The 20,127-nt window shown below is 40.8% G+C and overlaps 1 protein-coding gene across 16 annotated transcripts in view; it reads left to right on the top strand.

Annotated features, from left to right (window-relative positions):
• The window catches only part of mtd (TLD domain-containing protein mustard), a 573,843-nt gene that overhangs the window by 545,634 nt on the left and 8,082 nt on the right, over positions 1-20,127 (top strand). For 15 of the 16 annotated variants that reach the window (XM_072302178.1, XM_072302170.1, XM_072302172.1 and 12 more), the window contains 3 exons: positions 18,222-18,378; positions 18,920-19,041; positions 19,924-20,093. In XM_072302178.1, coding sequence (XP_072158279.1) covers positions 18,222-18,378; positions 18,920-19,041; positions 19,924-20,093 — 449 coding nt within the window. Of the gene's footprint in view, positions 1-13,563; positions 14,066-18,221; positions 18,379-18,919; positions 19,042-19,923; positions 20,094-20,127 lie in introns of those variants that run through there. The other variant, XM_019043748.2, reaches the window with a different exon arrangement.

Genomic DNA, 20,127 nt, shown 5'->3' with positions numbered 1-20,127 from the left:
GCATTGATGAGCGATGATGTCGGTCGCCGATTGTTTATCCGTGTTTTGGCTTGTGCCGTTGTCCGAGCTGGGAGTGTCGCGGGCCGTATTTCACCGCCAAGTTGGCTCCGGGACTATTGAGTCATTGTTTACCTCATTTGCATCTTGCATCTCTCCGCCTGACACGGCGCGGCGCACAGTAGAACTAGCCGTTAGGAGAAGTCGGACCTAGAGTTTTTCAATGAAGATCCAAATTTTTATGTTCATTTCTTCACATTATTGAGGGGTGCCGCTTATAGGAAATTTAAAGAAAAATACATAGAAACTCGTTTCAAACCTCTTGAGTTTAATATTAACAAAGATATAAGCTTTTAGATTTTCAAAACCGCATGTCCGACCTCTCCCATCGACTTGCTCCACTGTGCGTCGCGGCCGCCTCTGTTCCCTTTTTGAGAGCTTGAAAGCTGCTTTAAATCGAGTGATTCCCCATTTTGCAGTTTCGTCAGCGGAGTTCATTCCGCAGAAAAAAGTAGGTGCTGCCTCCGCCTTCATTACTACGGTTGCTGTGGAGTACCGAAAGCTCCGGAATTTCATTCCGAGATTTTTAATATGTGATCACCAAGCTGCGACCATTTAAAAACGATTCAATGATACATACAATCCACCCTACGATAGAACGTCGTGCGGTCTAATACGAAAGAGAAGCTATATCCATCGATGGAGGGTCGGTAATTTGGTCAAGGTACGCCCAAAATTCAGTCTAAAACTGAAATGTCAGTATAGAGAAAAAAAGCCCACACGAGCACGAAATTTGCTTTCAAGAGAGTTATGCTGTTCGGTGCAATGGCCTGGTTACACGCTCAAATTTCCGTCAAATTCCGATCAAAATGACGACCAAGATGGCGCTCGAGAGTTATCTAATTGATTGATGAGTAAAATTAATTAAAACAGCGTGTTGATTGAAATATGCATGAAATAAGTACGGTTGTGTGGAAATCAGATGAAGGATGAGCCCCATAGTTCCATCATCTACCATCAAATGTTTGCAGGCCGCAGAAATTTGATGGTAGATGGTGCGCACCAGTCACCATTTGATCGGAAATCGATGGGAATTTGTGCGTGTAACCAGCACATAAAGCGCGGGCCGCACCAAAAACGTACAAGAAGTCGAGGAGTGCGGTGTTCAATGGCAGTTAATGCCATCCGTATTGGAGCGGTATGTGGCGTCGTGTCGATTTCTTCTAGAGCTTTCGGCGTCCGTTTCGCGGCGCCATGGCGCTTGAGGCCGTGGCCGTTTTGCCGTTTCACGACCGTCAAGCGTGGAGCTTGCCAGACGCCGCATCCTCATTACTTTACCCCAACTGTCGGTCAAACCTACGTCGAAATAACACCTCGAAACAGAGGCTCAATGCCTGAGCAAGCTTGAGAAAAGGTGGATCTATATCCGGAGCGAAAATGTAAGAAAAAATCTTACGTTCTGTTGCAATGTTTTTTTCTGTTTTTAATTTTTAACCCTCAAACGGATCAGAGTTGTCAAGTTTTACACGAAGCTTCAAAAATCAAGTACGTAACCAGGGTGTCTGCCAATCCGGAATTTTCGGAAAGTCCAGATGTAGCGCTGATTTTTTAAGAGCGGTCCGGAAATACTGAAAAAGTACGGAAATTCCGCAAGAGATCCGGAATTTTGTTCATTTTTTTGCCATTTTTGCGGCAATTTGAGCGAGAAATTCAAATATTTGAAATGTTTCGAATTTCGAGGTACTGAATTAGGTACTGAATGTCTAGGAAATGTCCTGAAAAAGCACTGTAAAAGTACTGATTTTTGGCCAGTCTGTTTTAGTAGATACCCTGGTAACGTATTTCGATTATCATCGACAAATCTCACAAGAATAATTTAAATGTTTCCTCAATCTTCTCCACCTTTTGAATTTCACTACAGTCAGGAGGATAATCTCGAAATACATATATTATAATCGTATCCGCCTTTTTTCCCCTGAGCGAACTCTGAGAACTTTGGGGTCGATTTTAAAACGCACGGAAAAATTTCTCCTGAATTTTTCCCGCCTCTCTCTCCACCTATAAGGATACTGAGAACATCGAGGTCAATTTGAAATTCGCGGCAGAAAGTGTCCCTTCTCTTAATTGATGATGAAATGCGTCGTTTATCAACTGAAAGAGTCCCAGAATTTGAGATGCTCTCTCGGGAAATCTGCAAAAAGCAAATGTTCGAAGCAAACGCCTACAAATAGTATAATAGGCAAAAAACCCCACAACCTTGTGCAGTTATCTACCCGGTTTCATTACCTGCATTGATCTCGTTGTATTTCATCGTTATCGAAAGCTGCTATTATTGATGGGCGTAGAATGCACATCTCATATCCTAAAATTCTCTCAAGGATCAGAGCGCCTTATTTCTATCGCTTGTACTATAATTAATTGCCCTGGTGGAGGGATCGTTGACCGTGGTTTTGGCGTTAACCGACCGGGCCGGTCGTTACTACCCGGTAGCGGGTAACGTGTGGCGTTAGAAATCTCACAGCGCGGGCGTTGAACCGTCGTCGCCGGCCGTCGCGTCGAGCCAGGACGGACGCCTCAACCGACGCGCGACGGCGGGTGAAAGTTGACGCAGGTGCCGATGCAGCACGGATCAAGCCCACAAAGTTGCCAAAAGCTCAATCTAACGGTTCGGTCATCGTAGTTCAACCACCCACTACTCGACGGTGCGCTAATATAATAGAGAGAGAAAAATTCATATTTGGTTATGATAACGATCATCATCGGTTTGACGGCCCGGACCTGCGCGCATGGAATAAGGTCAACGGGTATGACTCATGGCTAAAATTTTGAATAATTAATGGAATTATTCATTCAACGACCTGTTTTTTGCATTTAAAATGTAAACATTGAATCTTTACGATCGACTGCGCTTTATGTTATGTGCACTTAATTTCATATAATATCTTTGCTAATGTAAGAGGCTATGCAACTGTTGCGTTGCGATTGATCCGAACACATATTAGAGCTATGCACCGGATAATAAGAATTTCCGAAAAAATTATTATTCTTTTATGTCAAAATATATCATGAGAGCGGACATTTTGATTCACCGTAATGCAGATACATACGTGGTTTCGCACTTTAGCCGTCGATACACTGGAAAAAAAAACGCATTGGATCCAGAGTCCAGACTCTTAAAAACATCGACAAGAAAAAATACTTTTGATTCAATCAGAATCTAGCTTAAATCAAGAACCAATCCTCTTAATTCAAGCAGATTTCGTTTTGATTGAAGCAAAAATCCGATTGAATCAAGAGTATTTTTTCCTGTCAATGTTTTCAAGAGTCTGGACTCTAGATCCAACGTGTTTTTTTTTCCCAGTGTGAACTAAAAATTCAGTAAACATTATAGCCAACATTATGTTTAAAGTAACGTATAGTTTTTAAAGCATTTATATTGTTTTATCATTCAATTTATGAAATTTGTCGTTGCTTTAAGTGACCCCCGGCTTATCCGAACCACCCGACCGCCACATTAGTGCGGATATCCCAAAGTATGATGTATTTTAACTTGGAAAATCATAGGGAACGTTCGACATGTTTTACAGCGTTTATGTTTAAGATGCAACATATCGGCGTACGATGCTCGACGCGGGGGCGGCCGTGTTGTTGTTGTTGTTGTTGATCCGCGGAGCGTGCAAACTCGCGGCATTGGTCGACGACCTGGTCGCCTTCGGATCGCGCGAGCCGGAGGTCGTGGGAAAAATGAATGCGTCGATGTTGAAACCGAACATTCTCAATTATTTGATGAGCCCCAGTACGCGGTGTTCTTATGAAGCTCGCGGCTCATCGAAGAGTGGACTTGTTAGGTCTCAACTTTGACTGGTCCGATGGCCCTCGCTTGGCGAAAATTACTTTATCGGACCGAAGCGCACGCCCGCGCGCATGCTCGACTGACCCAGTCTAACTTTATGGTCAGCACTGGAAACAAAAACACATTTTATCTAGAGTCCAGACTCTTGAAAACATTGACAAGAAAAAATACTCTTAATTCAATCGGATTTTTGCTTGGATCCAAACGAAATCCGCTTAAATTAAGAGGCTTTGTTCTTGATTTAAGCTAGATTCTGATTGAATCAAGAGTACTTTTTCTTGTCGATGTTTTTAAGATTCTGGACTCTAGATCCAATGTTTTTTTTCCAGTGAGCGTCAGAGGCAGAATATTCGAGTCAGTTGTCGTTAAAACATAACGTGTCGAAAAACTCGGAAAATGAGTTTTTTTTTGTAGGAGGCCCTCTTTGAAAAGATGTTTTTAGTCTTTGTACAGACAACGTGAAATTTTCGGCAGTTGGATAAATCTCTCTTCTTCAGGCCATATCATCTTGCAAAAACCTAACATTTTAAAAATATACTCAACCATAAATTCAATATAAATAAAATTGTCAACAGTGGTCACGATTCCTGGCGCTCAGGCTCAGGAACATTAAATGGCGAAACCGCTTATCTCTGTTTTCGAAATTTGACTTCTTGTCATACTCTATTTTTGCACTGGAAAACTAGTCAACTGAACTTCTTGAAAACTTTCATGATTTTCTCTCTCTGTCAGTGGAGTATTCTGTTTACATTTCAAGCTGTAAAGTTGCTTTGTTTCTCTTGAAAAAAATCAAATCGGAGCAAGGATTTTGAAACACCGCAGTGGAGATGCGTGGTCTCTTTTCTTGATCGTCGATATGATGGTTCATTCAAGAAGTAAATTTTTGTAAACTTAAGGAACGTGTGTTCTCATAAAAGAACAAAATGTTTTCCTCTGTTATGCGGTCGCATTCATTGAAAAGCCTGTGGCAGTTGCTCTACAAGGAAAAAATTAAATGCTGATTTAGCATTTAAAATGTTAAAAAAAGGCCGTCAAGTTTCAAATGCTGATTTTCCAGTACAAAAATGCTAACGCAACATTTGAATTTGTTCGTTTTACAGTGGGCGCGGTTAAGTTAGCATTTCTTCAAATGTAAAATCAGCATTTGAAACTTGTCGGACATGTTTTTAATAATATAAATGCTAAATCAACATTTAATTTTTCTCCGTGTATTATTACTATCTGGTACCAATTGGCTGTTAGAGTTTCGTCTTACATCATTGACGTCATAACTAAGGCTCTACGTGTCGGCAAGCCATGCTCGCGAACATTGACGTAGTTGGTCGCCGAATCTGGAGGGGTCGCGTTGGTTTAAGCAAATATGTGCAGAGAATCTCAACTTGGAAGACCCATCTTTGTCATATGATGGCGTCACACTCCTTTGGTTGTGGTCGGTGAAAGTCGTCAATCGACTTGTGTCTTTTCTCGAATCCGGACGTATCGATGGCAAGGCGCTCTCCAATGTTCGAGAAAATCAAAATTTCAATTTTTAATGCTTCGCCGTTCACTTGAAACAACACAATTCTCAATTCTGAGTCTCATTCCGGTTCAATTATTATTGTCCAAGCCTTTTCTTTGAAAGATGATGATACTGATCAGCTAAAACTTCTTTTTGTACAATTTCAAGAAATATTTTGTTGCTCGGGTATATTAAATTATCCAATAATTGCAAGATCATATACTTGTCCTGCCGCAAACGCAGACTTTAATTTGTGTACGGCTTGATGCTTTTTTTTAAAAATCAATTCCTTACTTGCAGATTTTTACCCTTTTCTACCCTGAGCCTAAAATCGAAGGAGTGATTCTCCTGTCCTGAACGTTCCCTTCATTAAAATTCCTTCCAGATCAATTCTCACAAAATCAATGTAAAATAAAGGAAGAGCAGCTATAAGCAAAGCTCCCACAGACTATCGGTGCTATTGGGAGAATTGCAATTTTAAAGCTGTCCGCCTGCCTCATCCGACATGATCGCAACTAGGAACTACAATTTCTAGCTCAATTAAAGAACAACGTATAAACCATTCGTTTCCCCATGCACATTAGCGTTTTTACGGATGAGCCAGAAATAGTAGTTCCCAGTTGCAATAATGTCCAAAGTATTCGTTCGAGCTCAAATCGGATCGACACTTTTCAACACAAGCCGTTATTATATTGGCACGCGTCGCAAGTTAGGGCCTCAGAATAATAATTTTGAAGACATCGGTCTCATCGATGAATCGATATATCGACCAGCTTTATCCCTTGACATACCTTTCACGTCCGCACACACTCACACATGCTCATCACTCACACACACAGTCTGCCGCAGCCAATTATGGTAAAGGCGTTGACGATAATAGCCGATGTTGTTTGCCATTTGGTGGCGGAAAAATTCATATCATGTCCACGATTACGTGCTGGAATATGATCCCCTGTTAAGTAGAAACGCTGTATGCGCAATTATATGCTGCCGAATTTCTGTTGATAAAAACCGAATTTTCTCTTCAGTTCATTTTTATTTTTTCTTGATTTTTACGCCGAATTTCGATCGCGATTTATACACCGCGCGTCCGAAATTTTCAAAGGGAAACGATCAAAATTTATCTCAAAGATGAATATTTTATTCGAAGAAATTTGACAACATTCAAATGCACTCACGACTTTTTTCTTAGCACGACTATTGGGAGAGAGCTGCAAAAATTAAATTCCCTTCATGTCCGATGGTCGCGGTGAAAAGACCGGCTCGTGTTATATGGACGTATTTTTGCTAAAAAGAACTATGTCACGTGCAAATCCTATGCTCATAGTTCCTTTTAGCATAAATACGTCCTTTCTTCGGTGCAGACTGCAGAGGCCTGGGTTTGGGGACTTCCATTTCTGTAGAAGTGCGGTAACAGGAGATTATGTATAAACGAGAGGATTGCGACTGACATATTGTTTTCGCCCTGATTTTTTTCTCCCCTTAATTTTATTACGAGTAATAATAATAATGGCTCGCCTTAGTGAGTGCCAAAATACAATAAAAAATGACCACAGCGAAAGTTTCCATTTTGCATTTGTGATTTACATGTAATTACCGTTCGTTTAGTCAGAATTCGATACATACATAATATGCATTTATATTAACACCTCATGCGAAGCGTAGGTGAAGTTCCAACGATCGCCTGCAATAACGAGTGATGTGCGCCGTTAGTAGGAATACGGTTGTGTTCCGCCCTTTTAACCTTGGTAAAGAAAGGTATACGAGGGCCCCAATGTAGGTGTTGGATACTGTTGTTACGGATACCGCAATATTTCTCGCTCCAAAGACTGACAATGATACTGACAAAAAGCATGTCGGATTTGAATGATAGGGCATTGGAACCTCGTGGCCAATGAATTTCGGCCTATGTACTTTCAAGAGATAATTACTGAAAAAGTAATTTTAGGGGGGGGGGGGGGTTGTTGGATCCCTCTCCTCGTAAATCAGCAGTATTTCAGCATTAATGACAACCATTGTCAGGATTGCCAGGGTGTTCTCGATAGTAATGTTAATAGGAACTCCCGACAGTATATTCGGTAATATTTAAAAAATTCTTCTCTGTAGGTGCTTTAAAAAATGTATAAGTGAACAGCCATCGTCTGAATGTTTTAACGGAAAAATATCGTCAAAATCAGCATGTCAGTAACCCAACAATACTTTTAAAATATTTTTAGTTATACTGTGTAAATTAGCATTTGAGATCAAGACAAGGCACGAGTATCAAGCGCCGTATAGTGATCGGACACTAGAACTTTGTGAAAAAGGGCGTATGCTCGAGGCACTTCCAGAATATCATTACCAACTAGTAAATTCTAGGGATTTACTTTTTTTCTTCGGGTACCTTAGATTGCGTGAGACAATATATTCATTGTGATCCTTTTCTGTAAAAAACGTCCGGTGGCGTCACAGGAAGAGGAGCCAAGCGTGAAGAAGAGAGGGGAATTTGCAGCGGATCGTGAGGCTGGAACGTTCGAGAAAGCCCTGCGATCGATCGAGATTAAAAGTGTCGCGTCGGGATGCGGAACTGGAATATGGGCCAATTAAGCGACGACGCCTGTAAATTACACCCATTATTAAGCGGGCACCATCGTCGATGCCCGGTGCACCGTTTGCCCTCTGCCCTCCCAAGGTCAATGCACCTCGTTTCATTTTCAAATTCATCTGTCAGAACTCATAATTTTTGAGCGCTACACTTAAAACGTACTTTTTCCAAAAAATGTTTGGAATTTTCCGAAAAATGGCCCTGAAATGAGATCGCAGGGCATGAAACGCGAACGGGTAGTGACGGCTGGTGGAAACCTGTCAAAATCAGAGATTGCGGGCAATCTTGATCCGGGGCGAAATCCATAAATCTCCAAATCTCGCTGAGATGCCCTAATCCCCAGATTGGTTTGTAAAAAGCCCTTGATTTGGCAACAAACAACATTTTTATGGTTGAGTCATGTAACCTACTATTTTTTATTGGGTCGAAGCTAAAATTAAGGGTTAAAGATCCGTTTTCCCCTACTTTTACCTTATCTTAAAAAATCCCTAGATCTCCAGAAACGCTGAAAAATCCCCAGATCCAGGGATAAATCTGTAGATTTCGGATCACTTGCGGGCAAGAGGAAGGGTTAAAGTAACTTAAATGGATTGCATTTTGCAAGAAGGAACCAGAGCATTCCAGTATTACTAGGACTGTGTAACTTACATTCTTCGCCGTACAATTGCCAAAATCATGCAAGAAAACAAATTAACAGAGGTAATTTTCGTCTTAAATTTATAACTTATTGGGACTAAAGATGTAACTTGTTCACATCATCAGTTTATATTTGCAAATGAAAAAAGTTTGCACTATCTTAGCGACATTGGAATGCTCTTGGTTCCTTTTTGCAAAATGTAATCATATAGCTGTCTCGATTTTAGTATCTATTTTTTTTTTATTTTTGCGCTTGATTTTCTTCCTGGTTTTTACGATCTTAATCCCAACTCGCGTTGTTCTCCCTAATATTTTGTATCGAGCAAGTTGTTTTGTTACCGTTGTTCTTGCTCTATCGGAAGACCTCGAGCCCGCATTCCGAGTGGAAAATGCGAGAAAAGCGGCAGAAGGAAACTCGGCGGCATGCGACCTTAGACACGCTTCGGCTCGTGCACCCAACCGATTCTCGTCCGACTTGGACAAGCGTCGACGACAAGATTGCCAAACGATCGATGCATACATGAACTCACAACGAGATTTGAAATTATAACCCCTCCCCCCCTCCTCTCCACGCTCAACCGGCGTGATGCGTGGGTCACTCGAAGAATTTTCACTGTACTGACGATTATTGTTTCTTCTCTCAAGCTCCCGAAAGTCAATCTGTACCTCTCTTCGAAAATCATGCACGGAATCGGCAAATCGAACGCCGTCGATTTGAAGAAAAATCTTAAATAAACGAAATCCTGTTTTAATATGACCAACTGGAGGGTATGGATTTGATCGACGTGAATCGATCGACAAATTGTTTAAAAACCGGTCGACATGATCGATTTACGGGTCTGTGGACCGACTTACGGTTGTCGATCGATTCACGCACTGGAAAAAAAACCACATTGGATCTAGAGTCCAGACTCTTGAAAACATTGCCAAGAAAAAATACTCTTGATTCAATCAGATTATTGCTTAAATCAAAAGGAAATCCGCTCAGATTAAGAGGCTTGGTTCTTGATTTAAGCAAAAGTCCGATTGAATCAAGAGTATTTTTTCTTGTCGATGTTTTTAAGAGTCTGGACTCTAGATCCAATGTGTTTTTTCTCCAGTGCGTGTAAATTTTTTGATGGATTCATGTCGTTCATGTAGAGCGGATCCATGACACCCTCTCGACCAACTTGCAAGGATCGCTCGTGTCGTCAATTAAATCAGCGAGTATTCTCACGGCTCCGGATTGGAGATTGGACGGGGGCCTCGGGGTGGCTGGAACATTCCAGAAAAGCTCCTCTCCGTGCTGCATCCTGTGCCCCTGTGACCCTTGCCGCCTGCGGGGGACTCAGGAGGGCACCGCGCACAGTAACCGACCTTGACTACTGTGGCCCAAGCTCTCAATAGATCCCACCGGAACTCGCCGTCAACCGGCGGTTCACTCCATAGGATGCTCGTGGGTTGTCGCTTTTATAGGAATATCCAGAATTTTTCGCCGACAATTCTCAGGGTTGCCACAGTCGGGGAATACCGGGAAATGTCAGAGAATTTTAAAAAGTCGAGGAAAACCTGGAACTGTCAGGGAAAATGACAAAAATAATTGTCAAGTCATCTTCATTTGCTTTCTAGACTAGGTTTGACGTTTCAAACAATCGATTTTGAGTTAAAACTATTCGAAATTATGTCTTTTTAATCATCCGGGGGAATGACAGGAAATTTTAACAAGTCATGAAAAACTTGGAATTCTCAAGGAAAATGGCGAAAATGTTGAAAATGTCAGGGAAAAATTGTCAAGTCACCTTTATTTGCTCTCTCGACTAGGTTTGACGTTTCAAACAACAGATTTTGAGTGAAAACTATTTGAAATTATCTATTTTTAATCATTTAGCATATCTTCAAATTTCAGGGAATTTTACCAAAATGTGACGGGGAAATCAGGGAAATGTCAGGGAATTTCAGTTTCTTCATTCTGTGGTAACTGGAATGAAAACACGCCAACTCGGGGAAATGAAAGTATTCAAGAGTCGCCAAAAAGTGCACAGTAGGTGAAGAAGTTGGTCGATGAAATAGCCTTTTTACGTCCAATCACTGTTAGTAACAGATCTCGTCTCATCCAGAGCACACGCTCGCTCTATTCCCGTCTCAAACTGGCGGTTTTTTAATAGGGTACTAAAATCGTCGTAAAATTTCGCAGTATTTTTAACAGTCATGTGGTGTGCCCACAGATTAGTCCAGATCGCTAACATCCAATCTAGCCAATGCTTCAGAAGCGTGAGTAATTTTTGCTACAGGTTAGGCAACTTTAGAAAATTGATGGCACTACCAGTAGTGAAAGAACTTGACCAGATCGAGAGAAATTTCCTATTGAATCTGATTATAAAGCTTGAAAAAAGTATAAATAGTAATGTGTAATAATGGTTTTTGATCAAATAAGATTTTATCAAGTACTGTTATGCTAAGTATTCTGTTCCAATATTCTTACAACAGTTGGTAGCAATTAACTGCTCTCATGGGGGCCTGGCGGGAATTCAAAACTAGGAACCAAAAGTCTCATTTTGGCAGGATTTTGCTTTAATTTTCGGTTTCTAAGGCTTTAAACTTCAAAAATATGATATATTATAATCTGCAAATTTTTTCAATAATGTTATCTACTCAGTATACTGATGAACTCTGATTTGTTTATTTCCACCGATAAAGCACAAAAACATAGCCCGATTATACGAATAAAGAAGGAGAATTAATTAAAATACGGGTAAACAAGGCTAAAAATTATTGAAACACTTAAAGGCAGGACGTTTCGAGCTGCTACCAGCTCATTTTCAGCTGCAAAAACAAGTAAAAAATTGAGTGGCGACCTGACCCCAGCCGTTATTATGAGTGGTTACGTGATAACGACTGAGGTCAGGTCGCCACTCAATTTTTTACTTGTTTTTATGTGTTTTTGCAGCTGAAAATGAGCTGGAAGCAGCTCGAAACGTCTTACCTTTTAGTGTTTCAATAATTTTTAGCCTTGTTTACTCGTATTTTAATTAATTCTCCTTCTTTATTTATTTCCACCTTAATTATTTAATCTGGAAATATTGAACCACATAAATTCTACTGAGAAACTAATTCTTGAATTCTTCGGAACGTTTCATCCCACAAAAATCTGAAAAAGAAGTATTCTCCCGCCGAAAATCTGCTGAAAATAGCCAAAATTTCAGTTTTGGTTCCTAGTTTTAAATGCCCATGGATTTTCCCGCCAATGGCGCTCACAAAACTACTCACGCTCCTCCGCCGATGTTAGCGATCTGGACTAATCTGTGGGTGTGCCTATACCATTTCATTGATCCTCCTGAAACCGCATTGCATCTGAGTTTTCCGAACAGTTGCCAATTTTTAGCGAGATTTGCGATTTCGGGTATTTTGCGTGGATCGAAAGAGGTCCTAAATGTGGTGATGAAATTTTCTGAGATTTTTTTGCATAAAATTTGTAGACGTCTCGACGGTACGCCCCTCGTCCACACTGAAAAAAAAATCTCGGTGTTTTTACGAAGAAAAGGGTAAAATTACCAAGAATTCAGGGTTCTATTTGATCCCAGTTTTTTCTCGGTAAAATTACCATTTATGGAATTGGTAATTTTACCGACTAAAAAATTATCGACTTTCTCGGTAATTTTACTGGACCCTGATAAAAACACCAATATTTTTTATCGACTGTGGTAGAATTACCGAGATAAAATGGCAAAGTTACCGGGAATTGATTACCAATAAAAGTGGTATTCTTACCTGAAAAAAACAGTAAAAATACCGGTTTTTAGGTAAGCTTACCAGTCTGTCTTGGTAAACTTACCAATAATTGGTAAAAAAAGTGAGATGGTAAAGGTACCAACGGACCTTGGTAAAAACACCGAGAATTTTTTTTCCGTGCACAGTGGCGTGGCGTGCTTTGCGACGTACCGATTGCTCTGCCATTTAAACCCATGGTAAAGTATCGATTACTAAGGTGTTCGCCGCGAACACCCTGATTATCGATCCTTTTCCATAGGTTTAAATGACATAACAATCGATATATCGCAAAGCACGCCACGCCACTGTTCGTTCATCATCATTCAGCTGAAAAGAGTACTGATCTCTAATAGTGATCTTGGCACTACGGAGAGCTGTCATTGTGGTGTAACGATGCATTTTGGCTTCAAAAGCTAGACCCAAAGGGCCTCATTTAAAATCGTTATACTCTGCATCTTTGTACTCTCATTTTCCCCAGTGGCGTGGCGTGAATAATCGATTATCGATATCTCGCCATTTGAAGCTATGGTAAAGAATCGATTACTAAGGTGTTCGCTGCGAACACCCTGATAATCGATCTTTTTTCATAGGTTTAAATGGCATAACAATCGATATATCGCAATTCACGCCACGCCACTGATTTTCCCCCTATTTTTACGGTTGCGCCTCGTCCGCAAAAATTTGGCGTAAACCGGGAAATCGACGCGCCAAAAACACCCGCAAACCGAGTGATGCTGGGCGTCGTTTGGCAAGCAGCTCGGAGCGTGGCACTTTTGCCGCGACTTTTTGGCGTTGCCTCCTCGCGGGAAATCCCCCGATTTCCCCGCAAGAATCAACGGGAAGTAGGCGAATTTTACACGAAGTATCGGCAAGGCTGTGAAAAATATTCTCTTTCAGTTCTCGGCGCCCGGCCAAAACTCTCCGCGACCCCGGAATTCGGCGCGTTTCGCCACCCAGTAAGTTCGCGCGCAATGTGCGTAATTTCGCGGGTGTTTCCAGGCTCTCGCGTGATGCAGCGGATCGCGATTTTAGTCTAAAATTCGGCTCTAAAACCGGGTTTCAATTCCGTGCTCCCCCGCGCTGGTTCTAAGTCATTGCGTCATCGAATCTTAATTTTCCCGCCAAAAAAAATCTCAGTCAGCGTGCATCCTGATCTTCGTTAGTGCGACTGACTTAAATGAAGGATTCCACGAGTTTTTCCTGCAAAAAAATTCAACCTTTTTGGTCCCCTAGTCCTCCTACCTAATACGAACTGCTGCCGGAGTGATTTTACAAGCCACTGATAGTGGTTAAACGAAGCACTACCGAACATTATTAGTTTCGTGGAAATTTCGGCTGTCTTTTGAGAGATGCTGAATAATTAAATTGAGCTTGTCAGTCGTTTTTGTCACAATGCGATGTGATTGACCCGAATGAGACGTGACGCTAAAACGGTTTACTCGAATGAGTTTGAGTCCCATCAAATCTAGATTTTACAAAGCAAGAAATCGCCTAGGAATCTAGAAATCACAAAGTGAGATTGTTATCGCCCGATTTAAATAAGATTTTAAGGGGTTACATCACAACATCTTCGCAGACCTAAATTCCTGTCACCTGAGTCCGTATGCCTAGCTTCTATGCGTCGATTGTATGCAACGTTAAACTTTTCCTGCCGAAAAAGATCGGTCAGCGAAATCCTGTGGGAGCTTTGCGTAGAAGTCTGATTCGGTCCCGGAAAAACCTGGAGCCGGAAAGTACGGCTGATGCTCAGGTAGATTCCACATTTTCTATTTGTTGTCAGTGGGTTTTAATCGTAAAATTAAATTAAATGTTCTCTTCCTCCTAGGGTTGCCACAGTTACAGAATAACGTAAAATGTTAGGGATTTTCAAAGAGTGAGGAAAACCTGGAAATGTCAAGGAAAATAACGACAATATCAGGGAAAAACTGCTGAGTCACCTTTATTGGTTTTCTAGAATGAGCTTGACGTTTCGAACAACAAATTCTGCCGAAAAACTAATTCTAACCATGTCTTTTTAACCATATGACATATCTTCAATTGTCAGGGAATTTCGCCAACATTTTGTCAACGCAAACAGGGAAATGAGAATGAGTTTGACGTTTCGAACAACAAATTTTGCCTGAAAACTAATTCTAACCATGTCTTTTTAACCATCTGGCATATCTTAAATTATAAGAGAATTTCACAAAAAATTTGTCCGAGAAAAGGGGGAATGTCAGGGAATTTCATCCTCTGGACTCGGCGGCAACCCTGTCTTCTTTCCTGTAACCAAACCCAAAATGCTCTGCGTTAAAGCCGTAGGCGTAGGGTTTGCAACGAAGGCTCGAAACTTCGCAACTTCCTTCGCCTCCTTCCTTAACTATAAAATGGCTTTTTCCGCTTTGGACTCTCCGGAGCTATGACCGTACGAAAAATTAATTTTTCGCCACGAGCGCACACTTCCGGCGTAACTAACTACTTCCCGTTGTAAATTCTTCCGCCGAAAGAGGTTTTCTCCCGTGGCGTGGCGTGCTTTGCGATATATCGATTGATCTGCCGTTTTAACCTATGGAAAAGGATCGATAGACAGGGTGTTCGCAGTCAATACCTTAATAATCGATTCTTTAACGTAGCTTCAAATGGCGAGATATCGATAATCGATCATTCACGGCTCGCCTCTAGTTTTCTCGTCCAGCCTCACTGTCCACTCCTCGTGGACCTGTTGCTATTTCGTCAGCTCATTCAAATCAAGTTTCCAGCCACGTTTTCTTCGGTTTATTCGGAACTCTGCTCTGACCCCGATCGCACAGTGGGTAAAAAGTGGATTTTCGTGTTTCAAATCGATGGCCGGAGTGCGAAACCACGCATCTCCGTTGCGGTGTTTCAAAATTTTATGTTATTTTCGCGGAGAGACTCAAGCCAACTTTAAAGCTTGAAATTGATGCAGAATATTCTGCTAACAGGGAAGAAAAATCTAAGGAGTTTTGAAGTTATAGCGTTGACTAGATTTAGATAAAATTGGCCCAGTGGCATGGCGTACTATGCGATGTATCGATTGATCTGTGATTTAAACCTATGGGAAAGGATCGATAAACAGGGTGTTCGCAAGGAAAGAACACCTTTATAATCGATTCTTTACCATAGCCTCAAATGAGGAATTATCGATGAATCGATCTTTCACGCCTCGCCTCTGGATGATGGAACTGGCCGCATGAAGTAAGAAAAATCATTTGAATATTTTGGTCGAGTCGCTGTACTCCTGATCGCATGTTGAAAGTCGCAGTCGCACGGTGAATCGAGTCAATGGGAGAGGTCGGACTTTGGAAAATTTAAAAGCTCGTAATTCCATTCATACGAAACTTAGAGATTTTAAAAGTGGTTCCTTTGATTCTATCGTGTAACTATCCTCAAGAAACTCCCTCTAAAATTTAAAATGTGACGAATTAAACATAAAAATTTGTAGTTTTAGTCGAAAATTGCATGTCCGACCGTTGCCTACGAGAATGGAGAGGCCGTAACTAGTCAGTTGTGTGACGTCAAGCTAGTAGATATTTACCGAAAACAACAAGCATCTCCGGGTCATCAGTACATCGATGAGTGAGGCAGTCGCTGCGTGGACCAATCAGAGTGGCCCTCGATCGGCCGAAGTTGCGCGAGCGGCCCGTTTGAATCTGAGTGGAGTAACGATTTTCGGCATTACGCTTTCATTTTACGCGCTCGATTTTTAGACAATGTCACAAATGGGTTAGGTAGTTTTCGAAAGTGAAATTTCATCCTCTTTCGAAAAGGTTTTTATGAAATTTTGTGTCAGATCAACCCCGAAAAAGATATTGGCGAGAAATCATCGCGCGGCAAGCGTTCTCCCATAAGAACGCGTGTTAAACCGCGGCCGAGTTTCATCTACTAATGTGACGTCACAGAATCATAGTTACGGCCTCTCCATTCTCGTAGGCAACGGTCCGACCTCTCTGATTGACTCGATCCCCTGTGAGTCGTAAGGATCGGAATGATTTCTAAGAAGCGCCCAAGTTGCAGGCATATTCACCTCAACAAGCGATCACTGTGCGCCGATTGAAAGTTTAAGAGCTTTGCCGCCGGACGGCTGTCCATTATCAGCGAGTCTTTTTTTCTCACCTGGTTATTTTTCTTTGTCCATTTTCGATGAGTTTTTTCTGACGCTTGTTTTGAGGTCTCCTTCGATGGTTTTTTCCCCTCTCATCGGTGTCTTATTGGGAAGATTTTTGTTGAGGCGCGCTGAACGGAATCTCCCCTCCCCCCCAACCATTGAATGGAAAATGCCACCTCAAACGACAAATCTTTATCTTAGGGGGTTTTTTTTTAGGATTTTTTTCGGCCGATTCCATTCTTCGCCTCTGAACTGAGTTCGGCGCTCTTTCTTCTAGTCTTTTTTAAATTTCGTTGTTTCCCGAACGAAGGAACGTCACTCCAAGGTTGCAAAATTGACGCAAACAATTCAATTTTTTACAAAGATGTACCTGTGCAATTTTTGTCCAAAATTGTCCAACGAACACCTTTGTAATCGATTCTTTACCATGGATTCAAATTCACATCTCGCCACTGTTCACAAGCGATTTGTGGAAGGAAAGGCAGATTTTTCAACAGTTATTTCTACCATTTTCTCCCAGCTGCAATGTAAAGTAAAAGTTTGCCGCCAAATTTAGCAACGGTGCGCGGAACTTTCAACGAGAAACGACCCGAAGCCACTTTAAGAGTTACTTCTGTGTCTGGCGGCGTGGGCTTCTGACCTCAGTCCAACTGCGTATTATGTTATACTCGTGTTTGTCAACAAACAATTAGGAACCAGTGCCTCTATTCGACTTTTTTTTAACCCCCCCCCCCCTCCCTTCCCCCTCTTCGCCCCCACAAGCGGACGTATCGACTCCCCCTCGCTCCAATTCGAGTATCTCAAAATTGTCTTACCCACTCAAATCTCCAAAGTATTTACGAGACTTAAAACCTGGTAATTAAGGAAGATCTTGGAAAAAAATTTCCTAAGATTTTATGAAAATTTCCCGCAAAATACCGGTATTCTGAAGCTGGGAGCTTTATTAGGATTTACCTTGAAAAAGAAAGAATTCAAGGACAAAATAAAACTCATTCGCAATGTATTTAATATGTATTTTTTCCCTTGCTCGATTAGTCCTTCCTTCACCATTTCTTTCCTTGTGTCCTCTTCTTTCTTGCACTATTTAATTATTTTCCTGTCCTCTTGCACTTCCGCTTGTGATGGAACTAATTATCGCGCGCACAACAACTGTCTTAATGTTTGCACCTACCTGCTCAATCATGTTCACACCCATAGCTTTAGCTCTTTTAAAATACATGATAATGCCCCAACTTTTCATTTTTTATTTGTTGGTGGCGGATTGGGGAAATCAGATAAGCGCTCTCTTGACAGAGCCCTAGCAACCCCAGGTCTCTCTCCGTACGGGCGGTCCTATTAGAATATTTGAGAGGCTTGGAGGTCAAAGTTGAGGCATAAGTGCAGCTTGCCTTTTTTCGAGAAATGTGTGTTTGAAGTTTCGAAATTACATTGAACCTCATGGCGGAAAAAAAGTTCAAACTGACATTTTGATGCCTAAAAATTGGAATTTGAGAGCAGATTCTACACAGAATGTGCATTAAGACTCTTTCTTCTTGAAATCATGAATAGCTCAATTTTGTAAAATACTGCAATTATGCACCTTGTCCCTCAAGCCCCTCCATTGCATCTTTAGATTTTGCTTAGAGTCTGTTGAGAATCCTGTAGTTACCCCAAAGTGTGTGTAGTTAACCCAATGGCCAGACACACTCTTCTCCATTTTTTGTAATTGAATTATTTTTATCCTGGATGCTATCCGTGTTCGAGTTAGTATTGGTCAATGATTTTTGAAACGACTGACTAAGTCTGTTCCTCTGTTTTCCAGGTTCTGTCTATGACAGACGAGTTAAGGCGAGCTCTCTACGCAAACAGTGCTGGCTCTCTGGATCTCGATACACCACCAGATCTAATCGGAGTCACTGAAATCCTTTCAGAAGAACACAGGAAACAATTATGCAGGCACCTACCTGCCAGAGCAGAAGGTGAGACCAACTATTATTGTTAGACTTATCCAGTTCATTCTCGTTGATTGTAGGAATTAAATTCCTACGGGTGAGAGTGTTTGCTGAGCTTATAGGTGTTCAGATTGAAGTACGAAATGAGATGAATACTAATTTTTCATGAAGAATGGGTCTACCTATTAGTAGCATGGCATATTTCTTCTACATTAATTTCATGGTTTCTTCTTTAGAATTTTCTTTGACCTAAAAAATGTGGTACATTAAGATGGCTGCTAATGAGTCCGCCCTATCTTTGATCGGTTGTTGACAAAATTTTTCAAAATTTTCTTAATGCATACTTTAAAATTTTCAAAAATAGATATTTTACCATATTTAAGGTAAATTACATAGTTGCCTCAAATTTGTTAAAAAAAATATGTTTTTGCCGTATTTGGGGGAATATTGGAACCATCATAAATAAAAATAAAGTTGAGTTGAAGTACACGGATCTCCTTAAAAGCAACTGGACTTGTTAAGATTGTCTTACTTGAAACTAATGATTTCATTTTTTTTTCCCCTCCAGGTTACATGTGGACACTAGTTTTTAGCACATCTCAGCATGGGTTCTCTCTTAATTCAATGTACAGAAAAATGAGTAGGATAGAATCACCAATACTACTAGTAATTCAAGACACTGAGGGAAATGTAAGTATCAAACTCTTCAAGCATCTTCTTCTGTCGAATACATTTTTCAAATGGTGAACATGCGTTCATTGTGGCATGTCGCACTTGTGTCAGTTTTCCCAGAACCCTCAAAGTCCTTTGGTAACTGAAAGGAATCAGCAAGTAAGATCTGTCTCAAAAAAAGATATTCTTGCTCCTTATCTAAAATGTTTGTGGAAGATAAATACATTTCAATTGTAGCTAGCAAAAATTGGAACCCTAAAACACTATTTGTGCAAAATATGCTTTCTGACCTCCGAATTCTTAACTACCATAATTCCTTACTGGATTAGTATTTGTGATTTTAATATACATCCATTATTGAATGATTTTCCTTTGAAGTTACTTCAAACTGATTCCATTTTATTATAAACTGTGAGTTAAATGCTGCAGCCTTGAAGAAGTGTTTAATTTTCAAAATTTTCAAGACTTTAAAAATGCTTTATTTTTTGGAAAGGCCTTGAGAAGTACTTGAATTTTACCCTTCACCAGTTGTCGGCAGTGAATGTCAGCTGTTAACAATCAACAGAAATAATGGATTTCTGCTTGATTGGCGACCAACCAAAAATTGGCGAGGGCTCCATCCCAGTTTTTCTAACGACAGAGACAGCAGTCCTGTTCTTCTGAGGGCCCAACTTTACAAAGCTTACCATGTCAGTAAACTTTGAAGGAAAAGAAACTGACAAAGTTCTCATCATCGAAAATTACAATATGAGGAGAAAAAAATTCGTGTAGGAAAAGATCAAGAAAATGCTCTCGAAACTTAAGTAAAAATTCGTCAAAAAGTACTTGATTTTTTATTTTTTGGCTGTATGAATCGTGTAGTTGTACTAAAAAGTTTGATTTGTAACATGTCTATTTCAGGTGTTCGGTGCCCTTACGTCTTGCGCTCTAAAAGTTAGTGATCACTTCTACGGGACTGGAGAATCCTTACTCTTTACTTTCTGTCCTGAATTTCAAGTTTTCAACTGGACTGGTGATAACATGTACTTTATCAAAGGCAACAATGAAAGTCTAGCAATAGGAGCTGGAGAGTAAGTTTTTCATTTTTTTTTAGTTTGTCTTTAA

Source organism: Bemisia tabaci, chromosome 7 (assembly GCF_918797505.1).
Source record: "Bemisia tabaci chromosome 7, PGI_BMITA_v3".
NCBI classification, from domain to species: domain Eukaryota; kingdom Metazoa; phylum Arthropoda; class Insecta; order Hemiptera; family Aleyrodidae; genus Bemisia; species Bemisia tabaci.
This window is presented reverse-complemented; position numbering and strand designations above follow the sequence as displayed.